The sequence below is a fragment of the Stenella coeruleoalba genome (genome assembly GCF_951394435.1).
Source record: "Stenella coeruleoalba genome assembly, chromosome: 7".
In the NCBI taxonomy this organism is placed as follows: Eukaryota; Metazoa; Chordata; class Mammalia; order Artiodactyla; family Delphinidae; genus Stenella; species Stenella coeruleoalba.
The window spans coordinates 53,659,396-53,681,060 of NC_137153.1; the positions used below are offsets into that span (position 1 = coordinate 53,659,396).

General features: G+C 37.4%; 1 protein-coding gene across 4 annotated transcripts in view; it reads right to left on the reverse strand.

Moving 5' to 3' along the window:
• FOCAD (focadhesin) overlaps positions 1-21,665 on the reverse strand; it is a 314,675-nt gene that overhangs the window by 215,940 nt on the left and 77,070 nt on the right. For 2 of the 4 annotated variants that reach the window (XM_079927956.1, XM_079927958.1), the window contains exons 6-10: positions 21,214-21,315; positions 15,056-15,260; positions 11,658-11,864; positions 3,698-3,785; positions 182-384 (exon numbers count right to left, since the gene is read on the reverse strand). In XM_079927956.1, the coding sequence (XP_079784082.1) occupies positions 182-384; positions 3,698-3,785; positions 11,658-11,864; positions 15,056-15,260; positions 21,214-21,315 (805 nt within the window). Of the gene's footprint in view, positions 1-181; positions 385-3,666; positions 3,786-11,657; positions 11,865-15,055; positions 15,261-21,213; positions 21,316-21,665 lie in introns of those variants that run through there. The other 2 variants (XM_079927959.1, XM_079927957.1) reach the window with 2 other exon arrangements.

Genomic DNA, 21,665 nt, shown 5'->3' on the forward strand with positions numbered 1-21,665 from the left:
CCCCTCACAGTCCAGAAGAATATACTAACATCTACACCAGTGCCTGACAGAACGGTAAAGTTCAATGACAGAATTTAAACCCAGACAGATACATCATTAGGAGGTGAGATTATAGGCAGTGACTTAAACCCCACATTACCAATTAACCTTTATGTAAGAGAAACAAGGACGAACTCATTACCTTTTGGTGGTCGTCTCTGTAGCACTCCTGCTGTACCATTTCTAAAAGGTTTAGAGCCAACTGCTGCCTAGAGGGTCCTTCTTCGTCTGGGGATATACAGTCTTTCAAGGCAGTAGAAGATAATATCTGCAGAACTGGCATCACTAGCAGCAAGGAGGACTTTGGGATTTTCTGACCCTCAGCAGAAGACAGAAGCTTCAGAGCTAGTTATCAAAACAACAAATTACAGTTTTAAAATTAATACTACAGTCAGGGCTTCCCTGGTGGCGCAGTGGTTGAGAGTCCGCCTGCCAATGCAGTGGACACCGGTTCGTGCTCCGGTCCGGGAGAATCCCAAATGCCGCGGAGCGTTTGGGCCCGTGAGCCATGGCGGCTGAGCCTGCGCATCAGGAGCCTGTGCTCCGCAACGGGAGAGGCCACAACAGTGAGAGGCCCGCGTACCGCAAAAAAAAAAAAAAAAAAAAAATTAATACTACAGTCAAATAAAATGCTATTTTGTTTAAGAGTAATATGCAAAAAGTTTTCTTGCCCCTTTACAACTGGGTCAGACACATAACTAAGATGATAAGCCTTATCCTTTTAGAAATAAAAAGAATGAAACAATTAACTCTTAGCTAAAATAAGCTGTTAATGTATATAATTGAAAACTTGATGATACTTTTAGAGATAATGCATATCATATGTCAAAAAGTCAAATCAGCTCTTTTTTAGGTCAATGTGAATTCCTTTAAAATTCAACTTTTGCCTTTATGTCCTGTCAGATCCTCTGCCCTCCACAGAACCAAGAGACCACAGAGCTCCTGATCTATGGATAACAAGATCAACATGTGTGCTTCTCTTACAAACCCAGCTGAGAATTGTATCAAGAGATGCAGAAGTAAACAAGGTGAAGCAGGGCTGTCCTTCAGCTGTAACTGCTAAGAAGCAAATCAGCAAAGTCTCAAAGTCCATAACCAGCGTAACAATCCAACGCATTTTTATAGTATTGTTTTTAACATGGAAACTCAACTTACACATCAGAAATATACACACATGTACAATCACTTACTTACATGTATAGTCTCCCCTAGACTACAAGCAGAATGAATTAAAGAATAAATATACTTTCTTTTCAGTTACTGAATGAACGCTGATTTACTGAAAGATGTTATTTGTAGGCTACAGAGCAAGATTATTAAAGTAATCAACTAACTTCCCCACTACACTAAAAAAATTCAAATTCAAAAAATTTTTTTAAAAATTAAAATTTTTTTGATTTTTATTTTTTGCCGGTGCCATGCAGCATACGGGATCTTAGTTCCCTGACCAAGGGTGGAAACCGCACTCCCTGCAGTAGAAGCATGAAGTCTTAACCATTGGACCACCAGGGAAGTCCAATATTATATTTTAAATCACTTGGAAGTCAAACCTGAACATGGCATGAAATACAAACCCCTGCTGCTCTGACACAACTAATTTACATTTTTTGCCTAAATGTCAGTCTTAATCCATAATTGTCAGTTATTATGAAAATCCATTATCTTTAACAAAACATGAAATTCATATAATACAAACATTTCTATATTCTTTACTATGGATCTTCCAGGCATTTTTATAAATTGCTATTTACAATCAAGGCCAGTGTTAATAATTAAGAAGCATAACATTGTATCAGTGCTGTGCATTTTTAAAATTTGAAATAACAAATATTCTCTTGGCTATTGTATTTCTTTGAACACTCTTTCCCAATCTACTAAACAATAGTTTTTCATTACTTTTCAACATGACATACTGGCTCAATAGTTTTCAATATGGTTTATTCAATCTATCTAAAGTAACTTCAAATCAGAGACACTGGTTTACAAAAGAAAAAGTCTTCTATCCAACAAATAATAAAAGTATTGGAGTGTTTGAACCTGTATCAGCCTATCATACATGAGCCACAATAAAGGACTATAGCTTCAGAATTAGGAATGTGGTTTCTCTGTGGCTTTGAATTTTTTTTTTTTTTTTTTTGGTCAAAAAACAAAATCCATTTAAATGAAATATCCAGAAGAGACATATTTAGAGACAGAAAGCACATTAGTGTTTTCGGGGGCTGAGGGTGGGAATGAGGATTAACTGTAAATGGGCACAAGAAATTTGGAGGAGGGGGGTTGATGCAAATGTTCTAAAACTAGACTGTGGTGCTGGTTGCACAACTCTAAATTTACTTTAAAAAGCACGTTATTGTACACTTAAAAATGGTGAACTATGGGCTTCCCTGGTGGCGCAGTGGTTGCGAGTCCGTCTGCCGATGCAGGGGACACGGGTTCGTGCCCCGGTCCGGGAGGATCCCACATGCCGCGGAGCGGCTGGGCCCGTGAGCCATGGTCGCTGAGCCTGCGCGTCCGGAGCCTGTGCTCCGCAATGGGAGAAGCCACCACAGTGGGGCCCACGTACTGCAAAAATAATAATAACAAAACTATGGCTGTCAGAAGTAACTGGACTGGAAAATTATACCTATAGGAGAATGTCATGCGTACTGCTGTAAGGGAAAAACAGGCAAAAGCAGTTCAGAAAGGGCCTAGGGAGGAGGGTACAAAGAGCATAGGGCCAATAAGCAAAAGCAGGGTAGGAATCAAAGCCCTTAAAACAGCCAAGGGTCCCCTCCATGTGCTAAAGCCATTTCCAAGACAGACTGTACATGAAAGAGCAATTCACCCTCAAAATCATGATGAATTAAAATGCCCAGAAGAATGAGCTACACAATCGGTATCTACCTCAAGCACCTTTTAAAAATGAAAGTGGCAGTGTTTCAATATATCATGGCATCATAACATATACATCATAATTTAGACAAGATCCTACATTACTACATGGATTATGGTGGCCCAACTAAAGCAAGGCAACATTAATGTAAAAGCCGCATTTGAAAAGTGTGACTTGTTTGCCAATCTGCCAGACCTGGCACCTTGATTCTTTACCACATTATTCGTAAACAGAACATCTTTTGCCTCCCTTCAGCCCCATTCCTCACTTTTCTTTAAGTCAATACTGGAGAGTCAGAAGAATGTTATCTTTCATTTGTTCTAGGCAGGTTAATAGAATAATCATATATTAAGTCTCGTTCAATGTGGCACCAGTTTTGAATAGTACATGTATATAGAGTTTTAAAAACAAACGCAAATGCTAAACACTTATTTTCCTTCAAAGGTTTTATGCTATTGCTTCTGTTTGCTATACAAGTGTGAATAAGCTGGCATGCCCTTCAAAATATTTACCAATGTCACTGCTATATGATTTAGATCATAATCTCCTAACGAACAGCTGAGATACTTGGTAAATTATGGTATATGGAACCTTGCACAAAACACCTTTTTGGATAAGAAAAAGAAAGTTCTATTTGATAATGACTAAACAGAAAAATTCCAGAATGGACACTCAAAGTACACAGGACTTTTTTTCTACAGCACAGCAAGAAATGTAGTTCAAGTGACTCCTGCCAATACTTGTGTTATACTTACGTTTTACTCTTGTGAGTGTATTTTTATTTACCTAGACTTAAGATTGGCTTCTGCTGACTTGCCGGAGACTGTAGTAGTAGTAAAGCTATTCCAATTATGACTGGTTCAACAGGAAAATCCTAAAAAAAAGTAAAGAGTTGAAGAAGTTTCCAGAGCCAAGGCTTTATAACATGTATCCAGGAAGAGTAAATTTAACATGAAATATTATAAACCTATCGTACAAAATTATTTACAGTAAGCCTGCTGTATTAAAGGAAGAACTGTTGAAGGCCACAGCAGTCACATATAAATTCAAAATGTTATATCTGGCAAAAAAGCAATAAACTATAAACCAAATTAATTCAGAGGAAAAACTTGTAGTCTTCAAAACAGTCAATCTTTGCAAACCACTGAACACTACCTGAAATACTTAAGAGTATTTCATTTCTGGAAAGTAGCTCAATTGTCTGCTTACCTAATACAGACATGATTCATCTATACAACTTACATAATAAATTATACTTAACAAATTTTAATAAATCTTGTTATTATAATAAAAGAAACAGTACCAGAGAAGCAGAGATTATTTTTAAATTACAGTAATTTATTAAGTATATTTAAATATAGCAAAGCAATAATGATAGAAACTTAAAGTCATTAATTTTACCAAGTAAAATGAAATGAAAAAGAAAAAAGGGATATGTACATTAAGTTCTTATAAATAAAATGCAAGTGGCATAAGATAGTACTCGAAGTTTCTAAATAAAGGAAATTATAATGTATTACGGAACTAAAGAAGAAAGGCCCAGCACACTTTGCTAAAATTATTTCATTCTGAAATTTACAGAAGTGCCTGCAGAGCAGAAATACCTATGAATCATGAGGACAGGCAAAAAATTAAAATTAAAAAAAAACACAAAAATTAAAAAAAGAAAATGTGAGGTAGACTCGTGTTAAACACTAGAGAGAAAACAACTTAGCCTGACACACAGAAGTTACAATTTTGGAAATGCTATCAACTCTGGGACAAATTAATAAATGCATATCTACATCTTAGTTATACCATCTGAAAGTGAAATTAAACTGCAAAATCTTCTAATGTGCTCGTTTATGGACTTTTAACAACTAGCAAAAGAAGAAAATGTATGGATTTTTTTAATGGAATATATTCCAATTTGTGTCTTGGGGCCTATATGTGTTCACTGTTTTGAAATATAGTTGAGAATAATGAAGCAACAGTTATCTATTTGAGGACAACAAATGCATTTTGAAACCAATATATTTCCAGTATACACCATCACACCATTCTTTCCCAGTTTGCTCAATTGCATTTAAATTCTGCATGTTCATTTAAAAAAAAAAAAACCAACCAAATAAGCAAAACTCAGCAAGGTCATTTACATTTCAAATTTACTAGCTACCAAGAGGATCAGAGACAAATCAAAGTATTACTTGTACTAACGCTATCATTGGAAAGCCTTTTTCACACAGGCTATCACTGGAAGGGCCACAAAGTAGCTTCTCAGGGTTCTGAAATGCACTAGAAGCATTTTAAAGGAATGCAACTTAAAGGTATGAAGGCATAAATGAAAATGACTTCCTCCAGGAAGAGTGAGACTGGCCTGTTCAGATCAGAGGGTGAAAGGAAAAGAACTAAGGATCAAGACACCAAAAATAAGGAAAAGTAATGGTAAATGATTAAACTAAATGATCTTAAATTGCTTACAATTCTGAGAGGTTACAAGTTTTTTGTGTGATTGACTGATTTTTAATGAACACCTGAGAATGGTATCTTTTAATGAGCCCTTTTAATAAAAGCCTGTGTTGGACATCTCATGTGCTACTTCAAATACTACAGCTATTGCCATAGTGACTCTTGCTTCCTGTCCCAGGCCACTGAGAGATCCAGAAGTACAAGGAAGTTAAAGCCCCATAGGCTTGACAAATTGGCAATAGAAGCCCAGGGACAAATGCTTCCCCCTTTATTCTGGATCCTTCTGGCAGGTTCTGAGACATATTCCATAATACTTCTCAGCATATTCTGTGATATCGAGCAACTGATTGCTTATAGCAGTGGCCAACTTGATAATACTTGCATTGTCTCTCTCATATTTCACTCTTCGTGTCTCTCTCCCACCTGCTTCCTGAGACCACACCTGCAAATGAACTCCTATTGCATAAGCCTTTGCATTTGTGGAAACCCAGGTTCTGCTTTTGCCTTTAGGGAAACTTAAGGTCTACTTCTGGGGGAACCAAGGCTAACTTAGAGCCTATCTGAAGAAGTAAAGAAATGCCTTTATACTGGACCACAGATGTCACAGGAGTCTTAATGACAGCAAGCCCTTGGAGTCCACACTACATCAGAGGTACATCAGAGGTATGTGAAGCAGACACAACAAAGATGGCAGCCCAGCTCACACAATCGCATGTCATGGCTTTTCTACCTACACTGTCCTCTGCTCAGAGTTGACTGATCCAAGCTGGGCCAATCAGATCATTTTTCCTAGGAATCTGACAACGTAAACTGAGATACACAGTGAAGGAAGGTGGGTGGGATTGAATCATCTGATAGCAATGTGTTAGGGAACAGGGGTCCCCAGCCTTACTAAAGCTGGGATGTATAGCGCTCTTTGCTTTGAGAGCTACCTAGTCTCCTTACAATCAGTATCATTTTCTGTTAAGAGTACATATTTCTTGGGACTTCCCTGGTGGCACAGTGGTTAAGAATCCACCTGCCAGTGCAAGGGACACGGGTTCCATCCCTGGTCCAGGAAGATCCCACATGCTGTGGAGCAACTAAGCCTGTGTGCCACAACTACTGAGCCCGTGTGCCATGACTACTGAAGCCCGCACTCCTAGAGCCCATGCTCTGCAACAAGAGAAGCCACTGCAATGAGAAGCCCGTGCACTGCAACGAAGTGTAACCCCCGCTCACTGCAACTAGAGAAAACCCACATGCAGCAACAAAGACCTAATGTAGCCAAAAAATAAAAAGTAAATAAATAAATAAATTTATAGAAAAAAATAGTACATATATTTGCTTGAAATGGAAAGCACCTTAAGTTATCCTTTAAATAAGCTAAATATAGTTCAACTAAGACCAAATACACTGAAACTAAAGTAGCCTAAGAAATACATCCATTTTCAGTGTACAATGAAATAAATCCAATATAAAAGCAGAAAAAGAACAAAGGGGAAAAGAAAAGTTAATGTAATATTTGAATTGAATATCTAGCTGATAAACTCAGTGATATAGGAATACAGGTATAGCCTCTAAATAAGATTGATTTATTCTACTTCATTTTGTTTCAAATTAAAGGGTATATAGACCTAAAGGATATATGTTTGCAAATTAATTTTCCTAGGCTTTTTTTTAACACCTCAGAAACACTGGGACAGAGTTGGGGGACAGGAAATTTCATAACACAAGTATTTTAACAGTTCTACATATTTTTTACTTACTTCTAAAATTGTTAAAATATTGGGCAGAAGGAAGACACAATATAAATATGACCTTCTCCCACAGATACCATTTCATTGCTCAAAATAAAAGTATTCTGTAATTCTACATTAAAATCAAGAATATTTTTGGGACTTCCCTGGTGGTGCAGTGGTTAAGAATCCGCCTGCCAATGCAGGGGGCATGGGTTCAATCCCTGGTCCAGGAAGATCTCACATGCTGCAGAGGAACTAAGCTCATGCGCCACAACTACTGAGCCTGAGCTCTAGAGCCGGCGCACCGCAACTATTGAAGTCCACGTGCCTAGAGCCCATGCTCCCCAGCAAGAGAAGCCACCGCAATGCGAAGGCCTCACACCGCAACGAAGAGCAGCCCCTGCTCACCACAACTAGAGAAAGCCTTCACACAGCAACAAAGACCCAACACAGCCAAAAATAAAAATAAATAATATTTTTAAAGTTGGACTCAAGAGCCAACTTAAAAAGATTCCTACTGGCCAAAAACAGGACAATTTGAATTTTAATGCGGACATTATCTGTAAGAAATTGAATTGCATCAAATATGTTTAAATCTATAAGTTCACAATACTTTTAGAAATTAGTAAGTAAAGGGAAAGAGTCAAGCATTTATCCTAACTTTTCTACATAAACTCTACCACTGGATAACCAAATAGTAGATAGAAACAAATACTTTTTTAATAGAAGTATTCCAGCTAATAAATGAAGAAGGATGGATAGAATTAGAACATCATTTCTTTAACGCCTAATGAATTAATGGAGCTACGCACTGAGCATCAACAGCAACCAACATCATAAAAAGAAGAGCAACGTATATTATGTGCTTCTTGATGAAAGAACACACCATTCCCTGTGGTCTTAGAAATGAAAAACAAAACAGAACAAAAACCTGAATCTGATCAAGCCTCTATAGCCAACTACCTATTAACTGGGAAACATGTCCAAGTGAGCCACAAGGTTCAATCAGCAGATTTCAAGATGTACAAAACTCCATAGCTCACATAATTCAGGTTTTTCCATATGTAAACAAACTGCCAGTAAGAAAAGAGGTAGGGAAAGGAATGGAAGGAGACCATCTTTAGTGTAAAAGATACCTAAAAGATAGATCACACATGCACATACCAAAACTGTATTATGATATGAACAGATACACACATAGGCAGTAAAACTATAGAGAAACGTAAAGAAGCCACTACTATAGAAGTCAGGATAGTCAGGGGAGAAAGGAGGTTGTGATTAGGACCGGGCTCCTGGAAAACTTCTGGGGTGGCCAGAAAAGTTCTGTTTCTTGCTCTGTTTGATGCTTACAAGGATGTTTGCCGTACATGCAAAAAAAAAAAAAAAATTATGAAAATTATTTGAGGGTACTAGTTTAAAATACAGATGCTTGGGCCCCACACAGCCCTGCTAATTCAATACTTCTAGGGGTAGGCCCTAGGCATTTGCTTTTTTTTTTTAGAATCAATTTTATTTATTTATTTAGGTTTTGTTGGGTCTTCATTGCTGCGTACGGACTTTCTAGTTGCAGCAAGCAGGGCCTACTCTTCGTTGCAGTGAGCAGACTTCTCATTGCAGTGGTTTCTCTTGTTGCAGAGCACGGGCTCTAGCCGCGCGGGCCTCAGTAGTTATGGTGCACGGGCTTAATTACTCCGCGGCATGTGGGATCTTCCCGGACCAGGACTCAAACCAGTGTTCCCTGCATTGGCAGGAGGATTCTAAACCACTGCGCCACCAGGGAAGTCCTGCATTTTTAATGAAATCTGCCTAGTGATTTTTATGCACTCTAGTCTGAACAATTTGACTGGAATATAAACGTCACAGATCTCATCTGTTTCACCTAACTGCTACAGCAAAGTGTTTGCTGTAAAAAACTGTCTACTACTCACATAAATCTACACAAACACAAAGGAACATTATGGGATTTACCTGTTAAGTACATTACATTTACAGTTAAGACAGGCAATTCCAAGTAATTTAACTAATATTTTCTATATATTATTTATCTATAAATATTATATATCCATATTTTCTATATATTTTTGTATTATTAGTAAAATAATATATATCAATATATTATCTATTAGCGCTATATCTAATAGGTATAACTATATATAATTGATATAAATAAACATCTGAATAGGAATGACATTATTTTATTATATTAATTATATAATTTATAACATATATATTACCATACATTACATGTTACTATATATTACTATTATATCTAATAGATAATATGTGTATTATATTTTTAATATTACTATATATATTACTATTATACTAGATAATATATACAATATTAATATAACACAAATATATCATTATATAATATTATATATAAAGTCCCAACATCCATGAAACCATGCTAGTCACAAAACTGACAAAAGATTACTTGAACCTTCCTCGGCTCCCACCTCCTACCAAAATCTACACTCACTTTCTCTGTTTCCTCAGTTACCATTCACTCCCTTATTCCAATTTGGTTCCTATCACCATCACTCTGCTGAAACTGCTTCCTTTAACATGAACAATAAATTTCTACTTGCTGGATCCTAAGGGGACTTTCTATCCCGTACTTAAATCCTCTCCCCAGGACACTGTTGACCATTCCCCTTTTTGAGATATTCCTTCCCCTGATTTTCATGTCTGAGACAGATGACATGGGACCGAGTATCTCAAAAGGGGGAATGGTCATCTGTCTCTTCTGCTTGTTATACAATCCTTCTAGCTGTACTTTCTCAGACTTCTCTTTATCAGTACACTACAAATATTTACAGCCCCTGGAATTCTATCCCAAGCCCTGTCATGAAGTCCATGGTTAAAACTTCCACCCCAAAGTAGAAATCTATTTACAAGTCTCTACCTTTAGCCTAGGCTTCTATCCTGAATTCTAAAACCATATATCCATCTATGACCCATGCATACCTCAAACCAAGCATATCTAAAACTAAATTTATCATCTTCCCTTCAGCATCGGCTACCATTTCTCAAGTGAACGGCACCATCCAGTTGCCCAAAATAGAAAGCTGAGACTCTACCGAGGACCTTCTCCTTGACCATGTTATCAACCACAAAGCCCTAATGATTTAATGTCCTATATTTCTCTTTTCCTGCTCTAATTTCCCTAATTAGCCCCTGCCATGGACTGAGATCCCCCCCTTACCAAAATACATACGTTGAAGCCCTAAGTGCCAACTGACTGTATTTGGGGTAAGGAAGTAATTAGTTAAATGAGATCATAAGGGTGGGGCCTTAAAACAAAAGGATTAGTGTTCTTATAAGAAGCAGCAATAGAGACCTCATCCTTGCTCTCTCTCTGCTTTGTGACGACACAGTGAGAGAGCAGCCTTCTTCAAGCCAGGAAGAGCGAGAGCCCTTACTAGGAATCAAATTGGCCAGCACCCTCATCTTGGACTTCCTAGTCTTCAGAACTGTGAGCAATAAATTTCTGTTGTTTAAGCCACTCAGTCTGTGATATTTTGTTAAGGCAGCCCTAGCAATCTAAGACATCCCTCCTCACTTCCTGCCCTATTAGTGTCGCTCTGCTCTAAACCCTCCTCCACACTCCCACCAGAATGATCTTCCACACACAAAAACATGAGGGCACCTCTTTGCTGAAAGGTCTTCCATAGCATGCCACTGCCTAGAAGATAAGATGTAAGCTCATTTGTGTGGTATGGAAGACCCTTCACGGTAGGCCCAGCCTTATCTCTTACACCTTAATCCTTTGGCAACACTCAACACTTTTTTTCTGAACAAGCCATGCCTGCCTGCTCGCTCATGTTTCTGTGCCGGGGCACATGCTGTTCCAGCAGCTGGAATGCCTTCTCAGCCTCTGGTTTGTACCAAGCAAACTCCTACTCAGACTTCCTCAAATCTGAACTCATGCCCTACCTCCCTTAAATTGTGCTCCCATGGTACTTTAAATATACCCCCATACAAGCAATTTACCTTATTGTACTACTATTATTTATTTGCATGTTTGTAAGCCCCTTGAGGTCACAGAATGGCCTTTTCATCTAAGTACAAGTGGCCCTTGAATAACACATGGGTTTGAACTGCACAGGTCCACTTGTACATGGATTTTTGTCGATAGATATGCACTACAGTACTACACAATCAGCGGTTGGTTGAATCAACGGATGCAGAACTCCAGATAGGGAGAGCCGACTGTAAAGTTATATGTGTATTTTCCACTGAGTGGAGGATTGGCGCCCCTAACTCCTAAGTTGTTCAAGGGTCAACTGAATTCTTCTATAGAGTGTGGCATATAAGTGTTCAATACTTGTGTTCTACATGAATAAATGAAAAAAATACCACAGTGGTAGACCCTTAACTGATGCTCCAAAGAGTATTTAATGACTCATTTTTATAATAAATGATAGTAGTACTATTGATGCATTACTAGTATGATCTAATAGTATTAGATCAAAACACCTTTGATATGCAAGAAAGTAAGAGAGCACACCCACTCTGCTACTAAAAGACCAACTTAAGTGATAACTGACATTAAAACTTCTTACAATCCTTACCTCCTTCAGAAGTTCAACACTGTGCTCTAAAAGGTGAATTAAAGATGAGCATTCCCCAGTTATGTTTAAGCTGACTTCACAGACACACAGCAGCTGAAGGGTCATCTGGATAAGCTGAATTTTCCAGAAAACAGGATGACGCAAAAGGCTTAAATATACTTCTTCGATAAACAGCATCACTTCTGTTGTCTGTATCAAATCTCTCATCTGTTTGAGAAACAATCTTGTGATATTAAAATAATACACAAACAAAAGGATAATTTTAGCTTATATAAGAAGCTTTACCAATAAAATTTTTTTCCTCTAAACCTATAAAGACTTAAAAGGGATGAAGAAATTTATGTAACTCAGAGAGAGTTAAACTGTACAACTCTGCTTTCTCCTTTTGTCACTAACCAAAACACAATTTGCTACTGTTTTTGTTACTGCTGGCTGGCACAAATTCTTTTCATTTATTTTTCTAACTACTCTGAGTGCAGATTTTTAAAGACAAATTACATGACAGTACCATCATGTTGAAGGAAATTAATTAAAGTTGGTTCTGAGTTCTCCAAATGGACTCTCCTTTCTATAATTTCAACATAGCTACCTGGAAGGAAAGGGTTGGCGTGTTATTCTAATGCACTGCTAAGCCCTTCATCTGAACGAAATTTGCTCAGACAACCTTAACTGAGAGCATCATTTCCACACTTGGCAGATGCAGTGAAAGACGACATTCAAATGGTAGTGTCTTCTCAGCTGGCTAATGTATTAGATAGGAAGGACTTGGGTGCTCTTGAAAATCCCAATTCAATTCAAACCCAGCTGTTCTGATCAAAATTCTGGAGTTAGTATTAAGGATATGGTCCTGCTCACAGACACACTGGCATTTCCCAGAGATTACAAACAATGAACCATCTGCTTCAATCAGGAGCCTTGTGTCTGTTAAATTCATCAAGAGGAAAGCCTACAGTTAACCAGCTGTACCTTTCACCAGTCGTTACCACCATAATAACCCAAAATGACTATAAGTTATACACAGAGAGAGAAGTTAATTCCGAACAAACAAGAAGAAAAAAAACTATTAAAAGATCAAGGGGAGGAGACAGCAGAGAATACTTAAGTTATAAGAAATAACTTAGTTCAGTAGCTAAATTATTTCATTCTTTTGCAAATATACAATGGCAAAGGCAAAAGGCCACCAAGAAAGGAATTTAAAACAAAGTAAAGCCCCATGTTTATTTGACAATATATTTCCTTGAGTGCATTTTTTTGTACATACTTGAAATTTTCCGTAATAAAAAAAATTTTTGAAAGACAACCTCAGCAACTTAGCATTAAAGGCTCTCTAATCTTTAACATTACCAAAATTCTTAACAAGAATACTCCGTAAGTAATGGTTTCTCTTTATGTAGAAATAGAACATGTGCAATGAATAATATGTGAGATGACAAAAGTCACAATTAAAAAGAACTACTGGGACCAAAGTCAACAGTGAAGTTCAAGGCAGGTTAAGTCCAAAAAAAGACAATTCCATAAATACAAAATGAAAGAACAATTGAAGTGAGAAGAAAAAGAAACAGGAGTTTCACTGACCATCATCTCATTGACCTATGGGTCAACAGGGTTGACAGATATTTCTCAGGAAAAAAATTTTTAATTAACATGATGGTATTGAAATGCTCAGTATGGATCAGACCACATCTATACTACTGTATTCAGCTCTAAGAAGAACATTTCATAGAGACACATTCTCAACACCAATAAACTAGAGAATTCCTTGCAAGTAACAGTGAAAAGTCAAAACCATTTCATGTGGAGAAGTAAAGAAACTGATGAAGAAAAGAAAGGAGGGAGGGAGGGAGTAAAGGATGAAAGGGAAGAAAAGGAAGGAAGAGAGAAACAACACAAGATAGGATGCAGATGGGCTTTTTAAAAAGCTTATTTTGCTTTGTTCTGAGAAGAAGGGGGACTAATGGGTAATCTTAGGAAAATGCAGGTCAATTAGAAGTACTTGCTAAAAAAAAATAATAATAAATGGTTGCCCTGCAAAATAGCATGCTTCCTATCACTAAAATATTTAATTAGTCGTGGGATGGTTGTCTCTCAGAGAGGATAAGAAGTGCCTATAAGCCATGGGAAAATGGATGACATTGCCACTAAGACCCCTCCCAACTCTCAAATTCTTCATTCCAATAAAGCTGTTTTGTTAAGTTATTAAATGTATTTATGTCACTAGTCCCATTAGTTCCAAATGACGGATCTCTTTTTTCCTCACCTATCTTGACTATATTAACAAGCCACAGATTTCCAGAAATACTGCACAGAGCACACTTATAGAAGTATTTAGGCTTGTCAATATAGGTTGATTACGATGAAGGCAAACACCTACCAAAGAGCACAGAACAGGGTAACGCAAGCATCGTATGGAAAAACTGTACGCTAGTTCAAGACATCCGCCTATACATTGCTTTGTTGCCCACACAAAACAAAAGCTTTGGAAAAGCCACAGGAGAATTCACTTGAATTAACTTTTCTCTGCCTTGATTATAGGAAAGCCTATTTATGAGCCGTAAAAGAGTCACTCTAGTGACTCCTTGCTAACACAAACTTAAAACAGGTCATCTGTGACCTCAAGTGATCACCTTGAAAAATAATCACAGATTCCCTCCATCAGCTAAGCAGCATGGTGTTCAGATTCTAGGCAAACAACAAACCTAGATGGTGGGATGGGATAAATGAATCACTACACCCAAATCACAACAAGCTGGCAACTGGAATTTTTTTTAAATCTGTAGTTATAGAGGTAGCTCAAATTTACCTCTCCCCTGAATTCCCTAAGCATTTTATCCATACCTCTGTATGGATAAAATACTTCATCCATCTACTTTGAATTATACAAATATATATACTTGTTTTAGCTCTCTTACTAGACTGTGGTCTTCCCAAGAACAGGAGCCATCAGGGTCACCACATACACTGTAAGGGGACTTGTGAAAACTGGAATCTAGCCAGCATTCAGCTGGTCAAGCCCTGTGTCCCTAGGGCTGCATCTGCCCAGAGGGATGCCTTTTTTCCAAACTTACACAAAAAGGACATTTTTTTTCCTTATAACCCTCTTAGTCTCCAGCACAAGGAAAAACTCAATGCAAAATTATTTTCCCTGAGAAGTCTTTCTTATAGATTTCATTCCTAGTAATCCTAAAATGGACTATGTTGGTTTATACTTCTGTGAATTTAGTTAACATTGTATATATTAAAGTGAAATCTACATTTGTTTCCTTCATCACCTCCAAAACCCTGCAAGCATTTCTAGAGCTGTTTGCCAGATCACATGGGCTCTATTTTATGTACAAAAATAACAATCACCACTTACTAATGCTGGTGCTATATTAGTGAAGGAGGAGGAAAGGCCTTACCTGCAAACATGGAACCATGTCGCAACACAGTTGTAGCATCTGTTGTTCCAATATTGATGGTTCTTCTTTGTCACAAAGAACCCGGGGGTGAACTAAGACTTTGAGCAGAGCTAGCCGGAGTTTAGCATATTCTTGTAACTGGGATGGTTCACAATACAGATACCATAGAAACGGTGCCATTATTTGGATACATGAAACTTCTGACCTGCAAGTAAGCCATGGAATGCATAAGCCAGTAACTGAGTTAAACAGGGTACCAAGCAAGTAAGTGTCAAACATCAACTTAGAGTTCATGACATATCATAAACTATGATACCATTGAGTGTATCTTTTTTTCATGACTCTTCTATTCCACCATGACCCACCTAAACCCATGCCAAACAGTTCTTTGTACACTGGGGAGAATGACTCAACACCTGGAGCCTACAAGCCTGATGCCCAGGACTAAGACGGCCTCTACTTGCACACTAGAATAGCATCTACATCTCCAGGACCAGTCTTTGGTGAACATCAGAATCATCTGAGAACCTTTTTAGAATTATAGACGTTAGGATCCATTTTTCCAGGAGTATGCATGCATTTTTGGAAAAACTCGACAGGTAAGGTCCTATGTAAAACAAAGACATACAGACATCCCAAGAAGATGATGATAACAGTTAACATTTACTTGTCAACTTGTTAGCACTCAGAGTGTGCAAGTTACTGCACTTTATGCCTTTCAACTCAATCAATCCTCACCACAACCCTATGAAATAAAAATATTATTATCCCATTATGCAGATACAGAAACTGAGGCAGAGAGGGATAAAGTAATTTGTCAAGTCCCTCCTCTTAAGTTCTTCCCACTCAGAGGAGGAAGACTTTACATATGTTTCGGATCTATTTAGATTACAATACATCCCAATAACTCCAAGTCCAAAGACACTAAAATGCCAGAATGACCTTTCAGATATAAAAATTTGATCATGTCATTAATCAGCTTGAAAAAACTTATGCTTAAGATAAAGTACTTAGCCCAATTCACAAACCCTTCATAATTTGGCCTCTTTCCAGTCTCATTTCTTGCTTTTCTCCACTCTCCACTGAACTAAACTTCTTTCAGATCTCTAATCAAGCCATCTGGGCTTTCTTCTCACCTGCTGTTCCATCTACCTATAATACTCTCCCCTTTCTCCCTAATTTCTATCATTTTTCCATTCTCCCTCTAAAATGACTTCCTGAGGGCCTTCCCTGATACCTAGCCTTGGTCAGATCCCCATTATGTGCTTGCACAGGATAATGACTTTATTGTCATTATTTATTTAATATCTCCATCCCCTGACAGACTATAAGCCAATGAGGGCATGAACCATGGATTTCTGTTTAATGCTGTATCCCAAATAACTGTACACACTAGGCCCTCAAAGAGATGCTCAATCATTAAATTAATCGATTCATTTACACTAAGTTATAGAGTGGATTTACAATTAGCATGCATCGATTAAGTATCACAATTTTAATATTTTTCATATTGATTATACACAAGTTATTACTAGATAAGATACAAAGATGAACCAGGCAATATCTATCCTTAAGAAGCATATAGTCTAACAGGGACAATCAGCTCTGTTTCTGGACTAGAGAATAGGAAGTGAAAACTGCTAAAAGAAAGGTATAAAGTGCAATACTTATTGGAGGAAATGGCATTTGAGTTATGCCTGACAACATAATTTTATAATACTATACATCCCACAGCAATGTGATTTCAAAACACCATTAACATTAATAAAAATTAAAAAGTTACCAAATTGATAAGATTTAATCTATTCATTTATTTGCTTGACAAAATTTCTGAGTTCCTACAGTATACCGTTCACTCTTCTATGTGCTAGAAACCAAGCAAGAAACAAAAACAGATGAAATCCATGCTCTGATGAAATCCATGCTCACAATCTGGAGGGATTTTTTTTGTTTTCATGAGCACAAACACACAATCCATAAAAAACAAAAAGACTTATGAGTTTCATAATTATGAAACACATGGCTTCATCACACTACCCGCTTTAGGAAACCAAAAGAACTTTCATAGATTAAGCAAGTAGACAATGTATGTATGGGTTAGAATATGGAGCCGAAAAGAGATTTAAGAAACATTGTTCCTCCATCTCTCGCTAATAATGTACTCCCCAAAGAATAAATACTAGCCAGGTGTCAAAAACATCCATGAATAGCTTATCAGTTTTCTCCTACTTTGAAATGCTGAAGGTGAAATGCAAGGTTCATACAAAGAAATATATTTCCAAGATGCTGTTAATATTTGACATCAGGAGCATAATGTTGAGCTTTCCTAGAACAATATACTTTTTAAAAATCTCTGTGGCTTAATCTGTCCTGATTTTAGATTTTGCATTTCCTATGTGGTATCTGATGATCTACTATCACTGCAGTGGGGTATGCAATTAACAGGGCTTAAGGAGAAAAGGGAAATAATAAAACAACCTGAAATCCCAAAGTGATTAAGAATGTTTAAAAATGCAACCAATTGTGCATGTACCTACACACAAGGCTTTCATATATGTTCACCAAGGATGGAGAAGCAGTGGGAAAAGACTTGTAATGAAAATCAAAACACTGAGCCTTTGGGCCCAACTCTGCCACTAGCCATCTGACCTTGAACAAGTCATTTAATGTTGCTCTCCTTAGTTCCCTCATCTGAAAAACTATGTGTTAGACTAGATAATCTTGAAGTGTCCAGTCCTAAAGACCTTGACATCATTGTCAATTTACCCAATTCTCGGTTCTATAATAGTGAAGTCTTAACACCACAGGCCTTCTACAAATCAGTGCAGAATTTAACTGGAGAATCATGCCCCCAAAAATGTAGCACAAAGATACACTGCTATTTCAAGACATCTGTTGATACACTCTATTAAAAGTGAACCCATATATTTAGGCTAGCACCTTTCTACTCTACCACCTCCAGCGAGGTTTCTTCCCACATTTGTAATACAGTTTGTAATACAGCTATATTCTTTGTGTGACTTGATAGCTCATTCCTTTTTTCATTCCTGGGATCTTTCATTCCATTTCTGGGATATATATATATATATACATACATACATACACACACACACACACACATATATATTTGCATACATTAAAGTTCACTTTTTGTGCTGTAAAATTCTATGGGTATTGATAAATGCATAGTGTCATGTATCCACCATTACAATGTCATATGAAATACTTTTACTGCCTTAAAAATCCTCTATACTTCAGCTTTTTAACCCTACCTCCCTCCCCCCAACAAACCCCTGGAAAGTACTAATCTGTTTGCCACTCTATAGTTTTACATTTTCCAGAATGTTATATAAATGGAATTATACAGCATGTAGACTTTTCAAAAAAAAAAAGTGAACACAGCTACTCTAATCAACAATTCCTAACACAGAAAGAGCTAGAATACAAGCTATTGTCACATTTTGCCTCCTTCCTATAGTTGTGAATCACTATTTATATTCTTATTAAATTACCAAACTTCCTTCGTTACCTTCTAAATGACAAAGTAAAAACTACTAAGTTAACTTACTCTAAAATTAAATCTCAAGAAACTAACAGTCTGCTGAAAATGCAAGCAGAGTGATCAATTTCATCCTGCAAAGAACAGTCTCATAGTGCAAAAGTAGAAATGAGACAACTGTAATTATTCTTTGCAAATAAATATAAAATAATTTGAAACTTCTATAAAGCTCTAGATAGTATACTCTAACACTCCAGAATTCAAATGAAAGGAATAAGTCAATGAAAGCTTATCCATAAGTAAACCAAACTCAATTAATAATCTCTTCTCCTTATGACTATCTGGACATATATCATTAGAAGAACTACTTTCAAATTCCAATATAATAATCCTTTGAAATGAAACAACCAAAAAGTAAGTTAATTATTTGCTGACTAACTAAACCACTGGAAAAGAGAGATATTGTAAGGATTACCCTAAAAACAAGCTAACAACAAATACGGCACATCAGCAGCAACATTTTTTTTTGCTGCGGAGCACAGGCTCCGGACGCGCAGGCTCAGCGGCCATGGCACACGGGCCCAGCCGCTCCGCGGCACGTGGGATCCTCCCAGACCGGGGCACGAACCCGTGTCCCCTGCATCAGCAGGCGGACTCCCAACCACTGTGCCACCAGGGAAGCCCAGCAATATCTTTTATAAAGTATCCCAATCTATTTAACAAGAGAAACTTCATTAAACAAATGTTTATAAATTTGTTATTTTTGCTTTCTGACATGGATGAACAAAGACTTTTTTAGTAAATATTAATATCTTACCTTCGAAAATGCAGTCCTAGGTGAGGGAAGAGAGGATGATAATAATGTTTATTTTAAGGTATTCATTCAATTGTTACATGGACTTTTATCACTGGCAGATGATTACAAGTTTCCCTATATCTCTTTAAAACTTCCTGTAGCAGTATATCCTGCCTGGAAATTCCATCTAAAATTGAAGTTATAGACTCCGAAATAATGTTCTAATACACTGTATGTATAGGACACTCTAAGACCTTCAAGAGCTAGAACACATGAACGTGGCTAGTGTGGTAAATGTAACTCAGGCACTGGATTACATGGGACAATGGTACCATCCCATCATGACCTTGTGTGACATACTAAGTATACAGTGATATAATATTTTAGGAGGCACTCTACAACCCACTGCCTGGGCCCCACCAATCTGTGGGCCTCATGTGTATACATATATAAATTCAACATTTATAAAGCACCCAAAAATGTGCCAGGCATTATTAATATGAAGAATATTGAGACACAGTCCCTGTCCTCAAGAAAGTAAGAAAGTTTCACAGTTAATGGAGGAGAATAATTATAAGACCATACAATAAGTATAATGATGTCAGAAATCACAACTGAAGTTACTAAGGGAGCATGTAAAAGAGACACCTAATTCAGCCTGTGGTAAGTACACACTTCCTAGGAGAGACAATACCTAAGCAGAGATTTTTTTGATTTTTTTTTAGTTTTTTGGCCACACCACACAGCATGTGGGATCTTAATTCCCTGACCAGGAATCAAACCCGTGCCCCTGCAGTGGAAGCGTGGAGTCTTAACCTCTGGACCACCAGGCAAGTCCCTAAACAGAGATTTAAAATACAGAAATTAATCAAGAAAGGGCTAGGGTATTAGTCAGAAAAAGCACAGAGGCGAGGAAACAGCACTGTTTCCTGTGTGGAACCAAAGCAAGTCGGTGTATTGCTGAAATACATAATTCATAAATTATGAGATAAAGATAGGAGAAAATAAAATTGGTGAAACAGATCATACACAGAGCCTAGCATGACATAATAGATTTCGTCCTGTAGCCCAGGGATTTTCCAACTATTTCAGAGACCAAACTATTGTTTTCCATAAGATATCAACACATAAAAAAACAGTCTATAAGAAAAAGAGCTGAAGGGGTGTGAGGGTGTTTCCATGCTTAGCCTATACATTGCAAGTGCAGTTTGAAAATCACAGCTGCAGCGACTTAAGAAAGGGAGTGATGCAATAAGATCTGCTCTCTTGATGCGTCACCCTGATGGATGCTTAGAGAATGGCCTTGAACAGGACGAGATCAGAGGCAGAGATGCCAGTTAGGAATAGGTGGCAATAGCCACAGTAAGAGATGACCGCCTGAGCCAGTGCCATAGTAACAAGGATGTGAGAAAGCTTTGAGGAGCATCAGAAGGCAGAAGGCCTTGGTGAAGCTAAACTAACTGCACATATGGCAGCTATCTGGTCCCATTTGGCAGGACTGCTTAATCCCAACTGGCACTGGTTTCTAATGGAGAGATTAACTCACTAATCAATTTCCAGAGGGAAGAACCTATCTTCCATATGTACCATGTAGTAGTTTACCAAATATTTCCAATCAACTTTCCCAACTAACCAATGCTTAGTTTATTTAATAATAGCTTTTCTCATAGTCAATATTTCAACAATCAGTAAATCTGGTAGGATTTTTTTCTCTTACTCTTAAAAAGAAAATAGAAAACTATATCCTGCTCTAAGACATTTCCTTACTTCAGGAGAAAACATTACAATCAAAGCAGCTTAAAAGAAAAACTCTAAAATTGGCATATACTATACATCTCCCTCATTTATTTTATTTTACATTACCTTTCAGGGCATTGCTGGAAAAAAGTTGTCAGCTGTTGCAAAAGTACTGGCCAGCAATCAGGTCTGTGTTCAAGCACAGTGATCAAAGGCTGAGGATGGTTTCTGAAAAACAGAAAGTCACATTGGAAGCTGTCATTTCAGGACTACACCTTCTTAATATCCAAATATAGCTACAAAAAAGCCACTACCATCTAGATTCAAAATTGTCACAAAAATATCATTTGCTGCATTTGTTGCAGAGTTGGCTCATTAGAACTATGTTTTTCCTATATCTAATTCTTTTCCAGAAAAGAGAATAAACCCGGGTCTTAGAGACCCAAATTTGACAGCAGACTCTGCCATTTAATAGCTCTATGACTTTGACCAAGCTTCTCAATCCAGTAGCTCTTTCATATCCATCCCCTTGATTCCTACATTCTTGGAAATCACTGGCCACCTCCTCCTCTTGCTGA